The sequence below is a fragment of the Hemitrygon akajei genome, chromosome 4 (assembly GCF_048418815.1).
Source record: "Hemitrygon akajei chromosome 4, sHemAka1.3, whole genome shotgun sequence".
Taxonomy (NCBI): Eukaryota; Metazoa; Chordata; class Chondrichthyes; order Myliobatiformes; family Dasyatidae; genus Hemitrygon; species Hemitrygon akajei.
In genome coordinates, this window is record NC_133127.1 from 152027293 (window position 1) to 152044231 (window position 16939).

The 16939-nt window shown below is 41.6% G+C and overlaps 1 protein-coding gene across 1 annotated transcript in view; it reads left to right on the forward strand.

The window, feature by feature from the left end:
- The window catches only part of aasdhppt (aminoadipate-semialdehyde dehydrogenase-phosphopantetheinyl transferase), a 54812-nt gene extending 39754 nt beyond the window's left edge, over positions 1 to 15058 (forward strand). Inside the window, exons 5-6 of the mRNA XM_073043627.1 lie at positions 13450 to 13527; positions 14626 to 15058. Coding sequence (XP_072899728.1) covers positions 13450 to 13527; positions 14626 to 14784 — 237 coding nt within the window. The 3' untranslated portion in view covers positions 14785 to 15058. The remainder of the gene's footprint in view (positions 1 to 13449; positions 13528 to 14625) is intronic.
- The last annotated feature ends 1881 nt before the right edge of the window (positions 15059 to 16939 follow it).

A 16939-nucleotide genomic window follows, 5' to 3' on the forward strand; every position in this document is an offset into this window, starting at 1 on the left:
CACTTGTTACGTGGAGCCATTGGGAAGTTTAATAAGAGCTCAGACCCTTTTGGAACTTTTTGGTGGACTGCAATCATTGCAAGAAGATAGATGGAAGCTACAGGGAGATTGTCAGCCCTAAGCTGCAGGAGATGGGTACCTGGGTGCTGTCAGGAGGGGGGAAGGGAATAGGCAGCCATTGTACCCCTGTGGCCCTTCCTTTCAATAATAAGTTTACTGCTTTGGATACTGTTGAGGGGAAAGCCACAGTGACCGGGTCTCTGGCATTGAATGTAGCTCTGTGGCTCAGAAGAGAAGGGAGGAGAAGAGGCAGTAGTGATAGGAGATTTCATTGTTGGAGGAGCATCTATGGGCATGAAAGAGATGCCCTGAAATAATGTTGCCTCCCAGGTACCAGGGTCAGGGATGTTTCCAATCAGGTCCACAGCATTCTAAAGGGGGAGGATGAACAATTGTGGTACATATGGGTGCGACCAATGTAGGCAGGAAAAAGGAAGAGATCCTGAAGGGGTGTTTTTTGAGGAAAGTATGCCCTGTACGAAAAGGATGGGTTACACTTGAACCTAAAGGGGGCCAATATTCTTGAGACAAGTCTGCTAGAGCTGTTAGGGTGGGGGCTTAAACTAATTTGGCAGGGCAGTTGGGAACCAGAGTGATCGAGCTGAGGATGGGGTAATTGGTAGACAAGTCAATGTGTGTGGTGAGGCTGTGAGGAAGGACATGCAGGTGAGAGGGCAAAATGACAGTGGGATGAGTGGAAGTGTAGTATGGGGACAAAATGTAGGGGTGATGAATACAGGACAGAAGGTGTTGCGTTGAATGCACTCAGTACGGACTGCTGTGGGCATTTGAAGAGCGTTTGATATTGTCGTTGCTGGAGTTTAGAAGCAGATCTCATTGAAACCTATTGAATATTGAAAGGCCAAATTATAGTGGATGTGGAGAGGATGTTTCCTACAGTGGATGAATCTAGGACCAGAGCGGACAAACTCAGAATAGAGGGACATTCATTTTGAAAAGAGACGAGGAGATGACCCAGTGGGTAGTGAATTTTTAGAATTCATTTCCAGAGACGTCAGAAGGCAAGTCATTGGGTATATTTAAAGTGGAGGTTGATAAGTTCTTGATTAGTCAGGGTATCAAAGGTTACAGGGAGAAGGCAGGAGAACAGGGTTGAGAGGGATAATAAATCAGCCATGATGGAATGCTGGAGCAGATTCAATGGGCTGAGTAGCCTAATTCTGCTCCTATGTCTTTTGCATATGGGGCAAAGAGGTAACTTTCCAGAATCATTACCATGCACATCAACAATTGTTATGGTTGTTCGATCCAACCATATAATTTGAGTTGAATCTCAATGCAAATAATTTGACTAAGTATACTCAATCCATGCAAGTGTCAGGGAATGGTTAGCTCAAAACAAGGAATAGAATTGTCATAGCAGCAGTTTGTTGCACAGAGGCACATGGAACAGGCATTAGCTGAAGTAGGAAGTTGGGGGCTAGCTGATGATTAGTAGTTTTTGATGTGCAGTTTGTTATTTTAAATATTGAACCCTTCCCCTCCACTGAATGCAAGAAATTACTAAAATTCATAATCCCTAAAGAAACTAAATAAATCCCCTTGAAACCTGTTTGTCTCAGACTTCCAGTGCAAAACACGTAACTGTGCTTGATTTTCTTTTGATACTTAAGTATTGGCTACAGCAAAAAGAGATTGCACTTAATACTTTCAACACAAGAAACTGTCCAAGTACATGTTAAAGACATACATACAGAAGAAAAAATACAAGCTAGATTAATAAAGGAGTGGTTAGAGATGTGGGTCTAAAGAAGAGAGAAAAAAAAGTCTTAGGAGTATTTTGTCATGGTGGCTGAATGCTTATGAACAATATTGCTGAGCTGAACAGAGGGAGGAAAAGAAAAGAAGCCATAATTGGGAATGAAGGGGTATTTTCTGTGGCTGGAGGAGACCATGGTAGTGAAAAACAATGGAATAATAGTTTCTGAAGTTTGAGAAAATAAGGGTTAAGGAAGCTGTCATGGGAGATGTGTTTAGGACTGAAATTGGGTGTAGTATGGATGTGTAATTTGTCATTGTTTTCAAGTACAAACACTCACAGAATCAGGTTTAATATTACTGGCATATGTTGTGAAATTTGTTTTGTGGCAGTAGTACATTGCAATTTAGTTTTTAATGTATTGCAATAAGAAATGTGTATATATTAGTGCAAAAAGAGTAAAAAAAAACATAGTGAGGTAGTGTACATGGGATTACTTTCCATTCAGAAATCTGATGGCGGAGGGGAAGAAGCTGTTCCTAAAATGTTGAGTGTGTGTCTTCAGTCTCCTGTACCACCACCTTGATGATAGCAATTAGAAGAGGACATGTCTTGGGTGATGAGCTGGTGGGGGGTATTAATGATGGATGCCACCTTTATGAGGTATCGCCTTCAGAAGATGTCTTCCATGCTGGAGAGGCAAGTGCCCATGATGGAGCTAACTAAGTTTGTGACTTTTTCTGACCCAGTTAACTTGTAAAAGGAAATGTTTAACCACCATTTATTGCATTATTTTTCAGTAGCATGGTCATTGATTGCATAGCAACAATAGTTTTTTAAAAATTAGATTTTAAAAAATTTTAAGGCTAATAAGTCAGCTGTGAGTCATGTAAGCCAGTGTTGACATACTAGTCAAGGGCACCTATTAAGAGAAAAAGCTGAAAATGTCATCAGTTTTTAAAGATTAGAGAAATGTAGATTTTTGTTCCATTCTTTGATCTTTAATACATCCACATATCTCTCCAAAATGTGCAAAATGGTTAATTCAACATGCAAAACTTAAGGTATTTTTAGTGTATTAACAATAATGCTTTTAACGCAGAAATTGATTCATCACAGAAGTCCAAAAAAGTAAGCAGAAGTATAAAGGAGCTATTAGTTTAGAAAGCTTTTGAGGATAACAGGAAGGGGAGGCTTAAATAACATGGATTGCTGAAATGCAGAGCTATCCATGTAGTAAAGGGAGTCAAGGATAGAAAATAGACTAGTTTGGAAAGATTCATGACTGAGCTGACTTTACCACTCTGCAAGTTCGATTGGTCAAGGACAGCACGTTGCCATTCCAGGTTGAACTGGACTGAGAGATGATCAGTGTTTGATATTGATGAAATATTCAGGAATTGATAGTGCAGAATTCCAGAGGTAGGATGAGAATGACTCTTTGCCAATAAGGCAGGCATCAAGGTCTCTAGAAAAACGAGTCCGTAGGCATCAGGGAGGGAAAAGCTCTCGATTGATTTAAGACAGACCTCAAGCAGATCACTATTTAACAAAAACACACACACACAATCATCAGCTGTTTCATCAATGACCTGTCCTTTTATAAGATCAGTGCTGAAAATTGTGCAATGTTCAGTTCCATTGATTTCTCCTTGGTAAATGAAGCAGTGCATGCCTACGTGCAGCAAGACCCTAAGTGTTTAAGTACAGTCTGATATATAGCAAGTACCATTTGTGGTCATCACCTATCATTTTGACATTCAAAGCATTGCTATTGCTTGATGATTAGACTCCTGATTCAGGGTCCCAGTCAAAAAGGTTGTCTATCCTTTTTGCTGCCTGCTCTTTTGAGTTTCCCAGCAGTGTGTTTTTGGCTTCAGATTACAGCATCCGCAGTCTCTTGTAACATCAGTAGAATTGCTGTGTTTGAAGTACAGGTCCATAAAGATGCCCAAAGCCATTGTCGATTTCACCAAATTGTCTCACGCATTGAGCAATCTAACCTCACACTGGGTTAGGCGAACATGCATCGAAACTCTTCCGCATCGACTCCTCTTAAAATCGCCCACTCCCAACAGTGATACCAACTCCATCTGCAACCTCATCTTGAACATGGTGTGCTTTGGCTTTGTGATGCACCAGCACGGCTCATCCTTCCAATCAGCTTCGCCTCTGCTTGCTTGCTTCATTGTTTGCAGTGGTAGTTTACCATAATTTTCTTCAGAAAAAGTGTTATTCGTAATCTTCCAAGCAAACTTCTTGCCTTTCCAACTACCAGTAAACTGTTGCATGCATTTGGAAGCATCATCTGAAACCAGAGTATAGGATGGAGATTGAAAATCTGGCTGAATAGTGCCACTACAACCTCTCAATGAATAGAAATACAAGATGGCAGCACGACGCAGCTTGCAGCAGCCACTCCGGAACTGATTATCTGTTATTTGTGAAATGGGATGCCGTGCGCAATCATAATCGATTGAAAACGGACATGGAAGCATGAGAAACATTGGGAAATTCCAAGAAGACCTTCTTTGTTGCTGCTGCTGCTGAGAGGTCCGGGACTCTGCTGGGAAGAACAGGCCCCCAATCCTCGGGGTCGCGTTGCCGATGGCCGTTGGCGGGGCTGTCTTAATACGCTCAGCGGAGGATGTTGCTTGGAGAAGCAGTGCCAGAGGGGATGGTCGTCGGCTTGGAAGTTTGACGGACTCAGATCGCTTTCAATGTGTGCTGCGTCTGCGAGGCTGGTTTTGACGGAGCTTCCATTGTGTGCTGTGTCTGCAAGGCTGAGTCAGGCGGCGTTGTGGAAGTCCATAGCGGGGGTATTCCCTTCTGCCACCGGCGTGGGATGGCGAGTCTGGCGGGACCCTGGGGACTTGTGGAAACTGGGGTGATTTCTTTTGAACTTGCGGTCCTTTGGCATCTTGGACTATTTTTACTGTGCCCATAGTCTTTTTTTATCAATTATGCTATTGTTTGCACTGTTGTAAATATATGTTGTAATTAGGTGGTTTTGTGCAGGTCTTGTAGCTTTAGTTTTTGGTCTTGTTTTTGTCTGGTGGATTTGGAGCTCCTTTCCGGGGAACGCGCTAGATGGTGGCGCGATGTTAATGCGCAGCAGCCTCTCCCAACTCTGGATTGGGGATTGCCAAACGTTATGTGGATTTTCTGGTGTAGTCTGTTTTGTCATATGCTTTTGTGATATCATTCTGGGGGAACGTTGTCTCATTTTTTAACTGCATTGCATTTGTGGTTTCTAAATGACAATAATCTGAATCTGAATCAATGTCAGCAAAACCAAAGAACTGATTATTGAGTAAAGGAGCAGGAAACTAGAGGTCTATGAGCCAGTCCTCATCAGCAGATCAGAGGTGGAGAGGGTCAGCAACTTCAGATTGTTTGGTGTTACCTATTTCAGAGGATCTGGCCTGGGTCCAGCATATAAGTGCCAGTACAAAGAAAGCACCACAGTGCCTCTACTCTCTGAGGTTTGCAAAGGTTTGGCATGTCATCTAGATCTTTGACAAACTACATTGATACACAGTGGAGAGTATACTGACTGGTTGCATCACGGTGTGGTATGGAAACACCAATGCTTTTGAATGGAAAAGCCTACAAAAAGTAGTAGACACAACCCAGTCCATCATGGGAAAAGCCCTCCCTACCATTGAGCACATCTACAAGGTGTCTTGTTGCAGGAAAGCACCATCCAGGCCATCCTCTCTGCTCACTACTGCCGTCAGGATGAAGGTACAGGAGCCTCAGGACCAACACCACCAGGTTCAGGAGCAGTTATTACCCCTCGATCATCAGGCTCTTGAACCAGAGGGGATAATCTCACTCAACTTCCCTCACACCATCACTGTAATGTTCCCACAACTTATGGGCTCGCCTTCAAGGATTTATCTCATGTTTTTGATATTTATTCCTTACTTACTTAATATTTTTTCTGTTTTTGTAGTTTGTCTTTTGCACATAGATCGGCCATCTTGTGTGCAGTTTTTCATTGATTGCATTGTGTTTCTTAGTATTTACTGTGAATGCCTGCAAGAAGATGAATCACAGGGTAGTGTACGGTGACACATGTACTTTGATAATAAATTTACTGTGAACTTTGTGTTATCGTCCAATCCCCATAACCCTTAATTTCCGCTGTAGTCAAAACTTTTCCTCTCGTCATTCACCATTCAAAATCTTCTGTCATAAATAATTCAAAAGATTAACAGCCTTGTAATGAAAGAGATCCCTGTTCATCTGCTTAAAGTCAGGTGATGCCTTATCCTAAGGCTGGATATCGACATCCTCACCAGGTAAAGTATCCTCACAGAACCTAATTTGTAAAGTTTCCATATTGTCCTGTAAATTGGAAATGATCAGGACTATACATTTTGGCTCAATTAAGCAGCAATTAACCGTAGTTTCATGGAAATAGTTAAAAAGGTATAATAAAGACAATATACACTTTAACTGAGTTACAAATTCTCTACTTAAATTGTTATGAAACCAGTAACTGGTTTCACTTACCAGCAAAGATAGATATGTCAGTTGAAGTCCAATGGTACTATTTTCAAAAGTTTTATTAATAAAGGGGCACAAAAATTAAGGTTAATACAAACATTCAGATAACATGCGTCACTACTCAATCTAAAACGCAGGTACATTAATAATCACTCAGAAATAAGCTCTTTCGTTGTCTAGGGTATAATACTGAGTCCAATTGGAAATATAAAGAGTCACTCTGAAGTCTGCAGGCTTTTCCCTTTTGGTTTCACGTGTTGGAGAGAGAGAGAGAGAGATAAACGGAAAAACTTGCCGTTTACATCCGTGGAATCAGGGGAGCGATCTTCCCCGTTGTTAGTTAAAAGCGATCTTCCGTTGGTTCCAGCCACAAACCCCGCATTCGGAATTTGACGCACGTGGCTTATTTCAAAATGGCTTCCCGTTCCCACGGGAAGCGGTATCGTGCTTCTTGGTGTCTCCTTGGTGCGTCTGAGGGTCGTCCTCTTTCAGACCCTTCTTTATACTGCCTCACGGGATCTCAGGTGTCAATCAGGTTGCAGGTGATGCAATCTCTCTCAACCAGCCCACTTTGCCCGAGGGCTTTACAATGTCCCTGCGAGTTGGCACGTCTGCAGTTCCCAGGTGTCTCCTGAGAACAATGCCAGTCGCCAGCTTTTGTCCCAGTGGAATGCGGTATCCAGCACGTCGCTGTCTTTCCATTTCCTGTGTCCATTCAGCCTGTCTCTCTCTCTCTCTTGCTCTCTCTCTCGGGTCATTGACCCCTCTTTCACTAGGGCTCTTGCAATTCTCACAAAGGAGGGGGCTGGTATCATAACACCTCCCCTCTTAAAAAGGTTTTTACCAGCGGTTAAAACCCAGAGTGGTACAGTCTTACAGAAATTTTGAATCTAATACAATACAGAAGCTTTTCTTTTCACTACAGAGTAATACAGTTATACATTCAAGTCAGCATCTAAACAGTTAACAAGTACAGTGCCCCTTTAGTTAATATCTTAACATCTTAATATCTTAAAGTCTTGTAGCATCAGACTTCAATTCAATAACCACCTATTTATTTATTGTTTTCAGCCACAAAACTGCGGAGGTGTGATCTTAGCTTAGGTGCATCTACAAAAGTTTATGCGAATACTAATCGTTTCGGTCGGTTTACTTCGCCGGCAGGTCTCCAAAGGTCTGTCTTTATTATTCACAGGCTTTGGCGCAACCCGTAAAACCTGCTTTGCTGTTTAAAAAAAATGGCATCCCCATTAACCGTCACCTCTTTTCTGACGAGTCCCCCCGTTGGGACTTTGAGTAATTTGGCGTGGTGAACTCCCGCCCGCCTCGTTCATCGGGGCTATTTTTTCAACACCATGCCCCAAACTGTCAAGACCCTTCAGGCTATTTGTTTTTAATTCCAACTCCTCTTTCAGGTAGCATTTCGAATGCAACCTCTTCACACCCCACCCTGGCGTAACAATAGAGTGGGGGGCCCCGCTATTTCCCGACTCACTCTGTGAGCGATCTGCCAGGTTTAAAATTTCTTCCTTCGACTTGGGAACTACAGACTTTCCGTTTCCTTCAATAACAATCCTCATTCCCCCCTTAAATTCGGCGTTAACCTTGGCCCCACTCTCGAATACAAACACCGTGGAACTCACACTTCCCACGGTTACCAAGGTTAACCCTTTTCCTACTGAACCAACCCTATCTGATCCACAAAGACGGCCGCCCCGTCCCCCTGAATCAAACACCTCAGACTTCCCCTGAGCTCTGTTACCAGGTTCAGCACCACGTGCGCCCCCATCTTGGACACACCCAAACGGGACATTGGCCCCTTCCAGGCTTTCAACACCCGTAACTTTTTCAAATTCTAACGTCTCCCGATCCTTCCAGTTACTCTCTAGGCAGCCCCCCGTTGGGGAAGGCGCAACCCTGCGAGCTGAAACAACCTCCTCGGCCATTTCAGCTGACTTCTCCACAGCAAGGATACCCTTCCTCTCTAAGACTGCCCTCATTTCACTCTCGGGACCATCGAGAACACCATTAGAACTCTGAACTTCTTCAGACAATTCTGCCAAACCAGACAGATTAACCATGTCCAACTCTGGACATTTTAACAACTTTATCCGTTTCTCAACTTTAGTTCCTACCTCTAGGACCTTTCTCTTCACTAAGGGCAGGGCTATTTCCTCTCCCTTACCCCCTTTTACTTTACTGCTTTCTGTTTTACCACCCTCGGAACCCTCATGGTACATGGTCGGTAAAAACATCTTGGCCAGATCACCGCTGGCTTCATTTAAACTGTCCTCTTTCTCAGCCGCTTTTTCCGACAGGCTGCGAGTGACCGCGCATGCGCGAAAGCTTTGGTACTCCAGGGGCGGGGCCACCGCACTCGCTGGTCTGCGGGTCCTCCCTCCTGCTAACACACTTTGTAACAACGCGACCCACTGCTCTTGTGGCCACTTCTGGTTCACTGCCACCTTTTCAAAAAGCAAGAAATAACTATCAACATCCGTCTTCTCGAACGGAGGTACTACTCTCAGCTCCCGACTAACATTAAACCGCTCTCTCCTTAGCTCCTCCCTCTCTCTTTCTCTCCCCGCTGCCGCTCTCTCGGCTGCTGCTAACTCTCTGATCCGAATTTCATGCTGTCTTTGCCTCTCAGCGTGATCCTGCTCGTTTTCCACCTCTAACCCCTTCGCCAAATTTAACAAGTCTGCTTTGGTGCTCACCTCTAGCGCCGCCACAGTCGCGTTTTTCATAAATTCACACACGTCCATCTTTGCTGGTTTTTCTGTCTGGCTACCTGCGTACCAGATCCAAATTATTTTTTTTTTTTGACTTACAATCCCGATTGACTGACCTCCCCCTTTTTGGTGTCAAATCCCGAGACGAGAACCCCACTTGTTATGAAACCCGTAACTGGTTTCACTTACCAGCAAAGATAGATATGTCAGTTGAAGTCCAATGGTACTATTTTCAAAAGTTTTATTAATAAAGGGGCACAAAAATTAAGGTTAATACAAACATTCAGATAACATGCGTCACTACTCAATCTAAAACGCAGGTACATTAATAATCACTCAGAAATAAGCTCTTTCGTTGTCTAGGGTATAATACTGAGTCCAATTGGAAATATAAAGAGTCACTCTGAAGTCTGCAGGCTTTTCCCTTTTGGTTTCACGTGTTGGAGAGAGAGAGAGAGAGATAAACGGAAAAACTTGCCGTTTACATCCGTGGAATCAGGGGAGCGATCTTCCCCGTTGTTAGTTAAAAGCGATCTTCCGTTGGTTCCAGCCACAAACCCCGCATTCGGAATTTAACGCACGTGGCTTATTTCAAAATGGCTTCCCGTTCCCACGGGAAGCGGTATCGTGCTTCTTGGTGTCTCCTTGGTGCGTCTGAGGGTCGTCCTCTTTCAGACCCTTCTTTATACTGCCTCACGGGATCTCAGGTGTCAATCAGGTTGCAGGTGATGCAATCTCTCTCAACCAGCCCACTTTGCCCGAGGGCTTTACAATGTCCCTGCGAGTTGGCACGTCTGCAGTTCCCAGGTGTCTCCTGAGAACAATGCCAGTCGCCAGCTTTTGTCCCAGTGGAATGCGGTATCCAGCACGTCGCTGTCTTTCCATTTCCTGTGTCCATTCAGCCTGTCTCTCTCTCTCTCTTGCTCTCTCTCTCGGGTCATTGACCCCTCTTTCACTAGGGCTCTTGCAATTCTCACAAAGGAGGGGGCTGGTATCATAACAAAATGAAATACAGAATACTATAAACCTACATTCGTTCTTATTAACTTTTGATGTAAATGAACAAAATAAACGTAGACACCTATCAGAATCAGGTTTATTATCACCGGCATGTAATGTGAAATTTGTTAACTCAGCAGTAGCAGTTCAATGCAATACATAATATAGAAGAGAAAAGTGATAATAAATAAAATGGAAGTAATAAATAAGTAATTCAATTACAGTATATGTGCATTGACTAGATTATATTAAAAAAAAGTGAGGTAGTGTCCAAGGGTTCAATGTCCATTTAGGAATTGGATTGCAGAAGGAAAGAAGCTGTTGCTGAATCGCTGAGTGTGTGCCTTCAGGCTTCTGTACCTCCTGCCTGATGGTAACAGTGAGAAAAGGGCATGCCCTGAGTACTGGAGGTTCTTAATAATGGACGCTGCCTCTCTGGGACACCGCTCCCTGAAGATGTCCTGAGTACTTTGTAGGCTAGTACCCAAGATGGAGCTGACTAGATTTACAACCCTCTGCAGCTTCTTTTGGTCCTGTGCAGTAGCCCTCCCCCCATACCAGACAGTGATGCAGCCTGTCAGAATGCTCTCCACGGTACATCTATAAGAAGTTTTTGAGTGTATTTGTTGTCATGCCAAATCTCTTCAAACTCCTAATGAAATATAGCCACTGTCTTACCTTCTTTTCATAACCAACCTCTCAAAGCATTTCATCACTGTCAATGTGAGTGCCACCGGGCGATAGTCATTAAGGCAGCTCACATTATTCTTCTTAGGCACTGGTATAATTGTTGCCTTTTTGAAGCAAGTGGGAACTTCTGCCCATAGCAGTGAGAGGTTGAAAATCTCCTTGAATACTCCTGCTAGTTGGTTGGCACAGGTTTTCAGAGCCTTACCAGGTACTCCATCAGGACCTTCTACCTTGCAAGGGTTCACTCTCTTTAAAGACAGTCTAACATTGGCCTCTAAGATAGAGATCACAGGGTCATTAGGTGCAGCAGGGATCTTCACAGCTGTGGTTATGTTCTCCCTTTCAAAGTGGGTGTAGAAGGCGTTGAGTTCACCTGGTAGTGAAGCATCACTGCCATTCATGCTATTGGGTTTTGCTTTGTTGGAAGTAACGTCAGAGTTGTCATACATTCGATGTTGCCTCCAACCTCATTTGAAATTGTCTCTTTGCCCTAGTGCAAATAATAGACTGCCTTCACATAATCCTTTTGTATCCTCCAAATCTTCATTTTCATTGTAACATTTAAGATGATTGTTGATACTTTCAAATTCTTTCTCATTCCTAATTTGTTTAAGTAGTGAAATTGTTTCACTTTTGCTCCTAGCGGTTTCTGACATCTCCAAGCCTGAATGCTTGAAACTGCAGTGAGGAAAACAGTTCTGAATTGTCCTGCTGTTTGTTTCTCACCACCGATGCTATTTTAAAACCTGTTGGCTCTAAGCACAGTGTAGTGTCTAACGGCCATACAAACAGAAGTCTCCTGTCCGAATTAAAGGGTATAGTGTCCCAAATAAACAAAGGGAATCCTAGCTATTTTCTCGCTTAGTTTTTGGTCTTTACAATTTGTCCCAAATAAGTGGCTGCCCTGATCAATCGATTGCTCAGTTAACCAGAATCCACTGTATTTCATTGAGGTCACCTCATTTTTCTTCAGTATTCCTTCGTAGATATTCCTTTCTCCAAGTGACCTCTACTGCATCACTTCTAGGGATGTTCAAATCACAAGCAATTAAACTAAGTGCTAGCATTCAATTTCAGCCAATTACATCCGCATGCCACCTTTGTGCTTCACGTATGAGTTTTCTCTATAAACATTGGAATAAGTCACTGCATTTCTATTCTGAACCAAAGTGGGGGTTATCCTTGTGTTTTTTACATTAGTCCCCCTTTACAACCTGTCTAAATTCCAACCCCAGCTTGTCCCCAGACTGTGTCCTCGATTTATCTTTGTACTTAAGTCAAGCTTGGGTATGTTACACACAGTTCTTTCATCTCTTGTTACTGTAGATTTTAAACAACTAAAGCATCCCCCTCCCACCGAGCACAGTATCCCAAAGTAAAAGAAGCCTACACATCACAATTTCCTGTTGTCTATTCTATCGCTTGCTACACCCTCATCCCCATTACAGTAACATTCTGTGGCACCTCAGAGCTCCCGCTGCAATTGTTCTGAGTTGGGTGCTGTTAGAGGGGAAGCGGGTAGCACAGCTGGTGGAGACAATATGGGTTTGAAGAGCATTGCGTGGAACCGATTCAGCATGAGTGCCCAATCAGAATCCCTCCAAAAGTTTTTTTTTAATGAAAAATTTAGGAAAAGTTTAAAAAATATAATAGGGCAATTTTCACCTTGGTCATTGTATTAAAATGTGAACTGGCTCAGATTTGCCATTCCAAATCATGAAAAGCAATTCTCAGCCTGAAGGAATTGTCAGAAGAGCAGTGTAAAAAGCACTGCTTTACCCTCATCTCTGAAATCAGTGACACACAGAGCCCTATGCTAATGACAATGTGGAGACTGCATTAGGGGGCTCTGCTAGGCATAGTCACATAGAAACATAGAAAATAGGTGCAGGAGTAGGCCATTCGGCCCTTCGAGCCTGCACCACCATTCAGTATGATCATGGCTGATCATCCAACTCAGAACCCTGTACCTGCTTTCTCTCCATACCCCCTGATCCCTTTAGCCACAAGGGCCATATCTAACTTCCTCTTAAATATAGCCAATGAACCGGCCTCAACTGTTTCCTGTGGCAGAGAATTCCACAGATTCATCACTCTCTGTGTGAAGAAGTTTTTCCTCATCTCAGTCCTAAAAGGCTTCCCCTTTATTCTTAAACTGTGACCCCTCATTCTGGACTTCCCCAACATCGGAAACAATCTTCCTGCATCTAGCCTGTCCAATCCCTTTAGAATTTTATACGTTTCAATAAGATCCCCCCTCAATCTTCTAAATTCCAGTAAGTTCTTTAAGACCCAACAATGTTGTGTTATAAATAAGTTTGTAGAACATTAGAAATGAAGACAGGCAGGTGTAGACAGCTGTGTTTCAGTATCCTGTTTGGGTTCCTTTAATTCCTGTCTCAATGCTGATGCTGCACGGTCCATTCTTTGTTACAAAACTACAGACCAAATGTTGTACATTTTTGTTTTGTTTTCTACTGGTTAGGCAGAGATCAGTATCACATATATTGATGGTCACCACGTTAAAACTTGCAATCTGCATATAAAAGCAGGCACAAACAGTCCAATTTGTAGGCTTGAGTAGTTACATAAAAAATGTAATGCGATCTTATATTGGCTACCTTACAAGGAGATAGATGCCTTTTGTCCAGAAAAATAGCAACATTAATCTTTTAACTTTAATGTCTTTTTCTCACTTATGTAAAACAGCATGATCTGTATTTTTTAAACTAGGAAACTATGCTGGATGATCGTCATCATGTTGCTGTTGCACTTGGCAAAGAAGACTCCTTTGGCAAATGCCCTGCACAGGTAATAATAATGCAACAGGCCATTTGGCTATTGTGTCTATGTTGCCTAATATTGACACATTTACAAGTAGTAAGTAATTTAACAAATGTATGTAATTTTATGTACCAGAAGCATCAGAGTTAACAATGAGCACTACATTTCGACTTCTCTGTAGGATTTTCTATATGGCGAATTAGGCTTGCTGGCAATTGAGGCAACAAAGTATATTCTGCTGCTGATTCTGTTTAACTTTTATTACCAAAAGGGGATGGAATGGGATATAAGCACATCTCACAAAACTTAGCTGTCTGAAATCAGTAGTTGTGAACTCTAAATTTTCATTATATTTTGAGGGTACATTGTGAGAATGTACTGGCAAGAGCTGTTGTTATAAGTGGAAAGCGAATGCAAAAAAGGAGGAAAAATCTAAAAATAGTCTACATTTTTGTAAATTTTAATGGTCTCTCTCTGAAACGATCCTGATGAGAATGGTGAGGAATATCTCCACTGATAACTTTGCAGTCACGTGAAGCAGTATGCTATGAGGCAATGAGTCAGCAGATAATTAGAAAATGAAATAAAGCAGAAATTAATGAATAAGACCTTTTTTATCCTCAAATTCCCTCATACCTGCTGTGTGATGATAAAACTTTGAATTTCATGGTTAGTTATGGCTCTTTTAAATTTTAATAGTTCTCATCACTATGAAAGTGAAGAAAGGATTGTCTCTACCAAAAGTAGCATCCAACAGTTAATTGATAAGGACGCATCATCTAATAAATGGGGGTTCCTTCACCAGGAGCTTAAAATACAAATCCAATGTGCAATTCCTATTATGGGGCTCTGTTAAATGTAACTAGTATTTTGTAAGGAAGATGATGGCTGGTAATACAACTCACATTCTCTGCATTTTTTTGCTCATTAATTACTGTGTTATCCCAGCTGGTGCATTCCATACAGGGTCTCTTGATGCGTGTGCAGCTGAACAATTCAGAGCAAATGTAGCTCCTTTGTAAACGAGTGGGAAAATCTTATACTATGCAACTTACCAACTAATATTAGAAGTTTATCATATAATTTCTGTGCATACCTTTAATGTTAATACTCTTGCTTCTTTAGGTACAAGAGAATAATCGGGACCTATCCAAATTCATACTTCTGACTTATGAGGATCTAATTTCATCAGCTATTACAATGGCACCAGAAGATCCTATGTACTGGAACAACTTTAAAGCCAAAAAAGAAAGACCAAGTCGCCAGCGCCAGATGCCAGTATAACTAATTACTATAAGTAGTAGTGTGAAACCAACTGGTTTTGTCAAAGATGGTGGGTTTGAAATTCTGATTCCTGACTAAATGTATGATAATTATATGTTAATAGCTTTTTGTAAAGCACATTGTAGTGTTCTCGCTCAGGTGTAAAAGAACTCTGAACTAAACACCGAGGTAAACCGTAGTCAATGAAGACAGGATCGCAGTAAGATTAACCGTTTACTGTTCACTCTTCCACATTAACGTATGGTGAAAACTGTTGATAAAACAATACAAAATATGTACAGTATTTGTTTCCTTCTTGATATCACATTTACATTGTAAATACTTGCAAAAGTAAAACTACAACAACTACATTACATTAAAGTGCAACATACAGTCAGAATCTACCTACGCCATTGACTGCTTTAAATACATTTCAACACAAACTATCCACAACTCTTTAAATAACAAAAACATAAACCTTATCAACCGTCATTACTTTTAACAGAATCAGCGTTAACATTTTTAATTCAACATATCGATTATCTCATGAACTTACGGCGTTGCTTCACTGATATTTCTAGTGTGTAGAAAGAAAACTTTTCTTGCGCTGATCCTGCACATGTGAGCCCCCTCCTTCCCGTTTCTCCAAACCGGTATTTTCCCACAAGACGCGGCGAAACCGGGTGTGACGTCATCGCATGCCGCGATATATCACAGACAACGAATTTACTTTAAACAATCTTAACTTTAACTAGAAAACGATAACAAACGAATTACTAAAGCGAAAATATAATAAACTAAACAAATGCCATAAAGGCAACACACACATATTACAGTTTTACAATCAATATTAAGTATACAACAACAAAATAAATACATACAAGTAAGCTAAAATTTATTATGATTCGTGAAGGAATCCACATTATTTCAAAATACTAATTATGTCTCTAAGATTCTGGGGTGTATTCTAAAGCATACTTACTTCAGGTAACCAATGTTTCCTTAGAACAAGGGTTCCCAGCCTGAGGTCCACAGACCCCTTGCTTAATGGTGTTGGTCCATGGCACAAAAAAGGTTGGCTTCCCCTTCCTTAGAAACTTCTCTGAATTGCACATCAAAGGCAGAAATGACTGATAAGAAGATGCCACACGAAAGATTATTAAATAGAGCATGGTATTAGGGATGACATACTGCCAAAAAAAACTGATTAACAAACAATAAACAGTAGAAGTAAATGAGTTATTTTGAAGTTGGAAGACTGTGACCATCAGGGTCCCACAGGAATCGGTACCCAAGTTGTGCCAAACTTGATGAATGAAACAAGTATCCATGTGTACTGATACAAAGCCAGGTGGCAGTGTGGGGATAATGCAGAGAGGCTTCAGGGAGAGTGGTTAAATTAATAGACAAGGACATGCAAAATACAGGGTAACGAGGTCCTTGTTCACAAGTTCTGGTAGATCCCACACAACAATTTAAGGACTGCCACATGAATTTTGAATTTACTGTCTAGTCTTCAACTAGCAATTTCCCATTTCTGAAGTCCTTATAGTTTTTATGTCTTTCCTTTTTAAATTTTATTTCATTTCAGTGGTTTATAAATGCCCTTCAGAATCATTGTGGAATCTTCCTGAATTTACATTCTGTTAAGGGCTTCTGGAAGAGACAGCTCCTCATCTAAGCAGCAAATGCAGTCAGCAGGCCCTACTCCAAGTCCAGCCCAATAGCCTTTTAAGGACTTGGACTACACTTATGGGAAAGAAAACTGCTTTTAATCATTCTGACTGTACATCTGCAACTTTTGTACAAGACAATAGCAACATTCTGCATTGTTCACCCTTGAAACAGTTGTGGATTTAGTCCTCATTGTAATGCTTATTCCCAGGGAAGCTAAGTACTATACCAACATCCCAATCTAGGAATCTATGGACAATGAGTAAGAGGATATCCAGAACATCTTATTCCAACCAACTTTTTAGCTGATGGGTAATTTTCATATTTACTTCCTTTTTCTTACTATCCCTTTAATACTGACTGCTTCAAACTTGACCATTTCCCTGCCATTTACACAGTGCCCACTTAATTTCCTTTGAATACCCTCTAAATGTTTCATAAATATCACATAGGGGCAAAATCCTGCCCTACCTACACTGACAGTAACTAGTTCTGCTTCTGC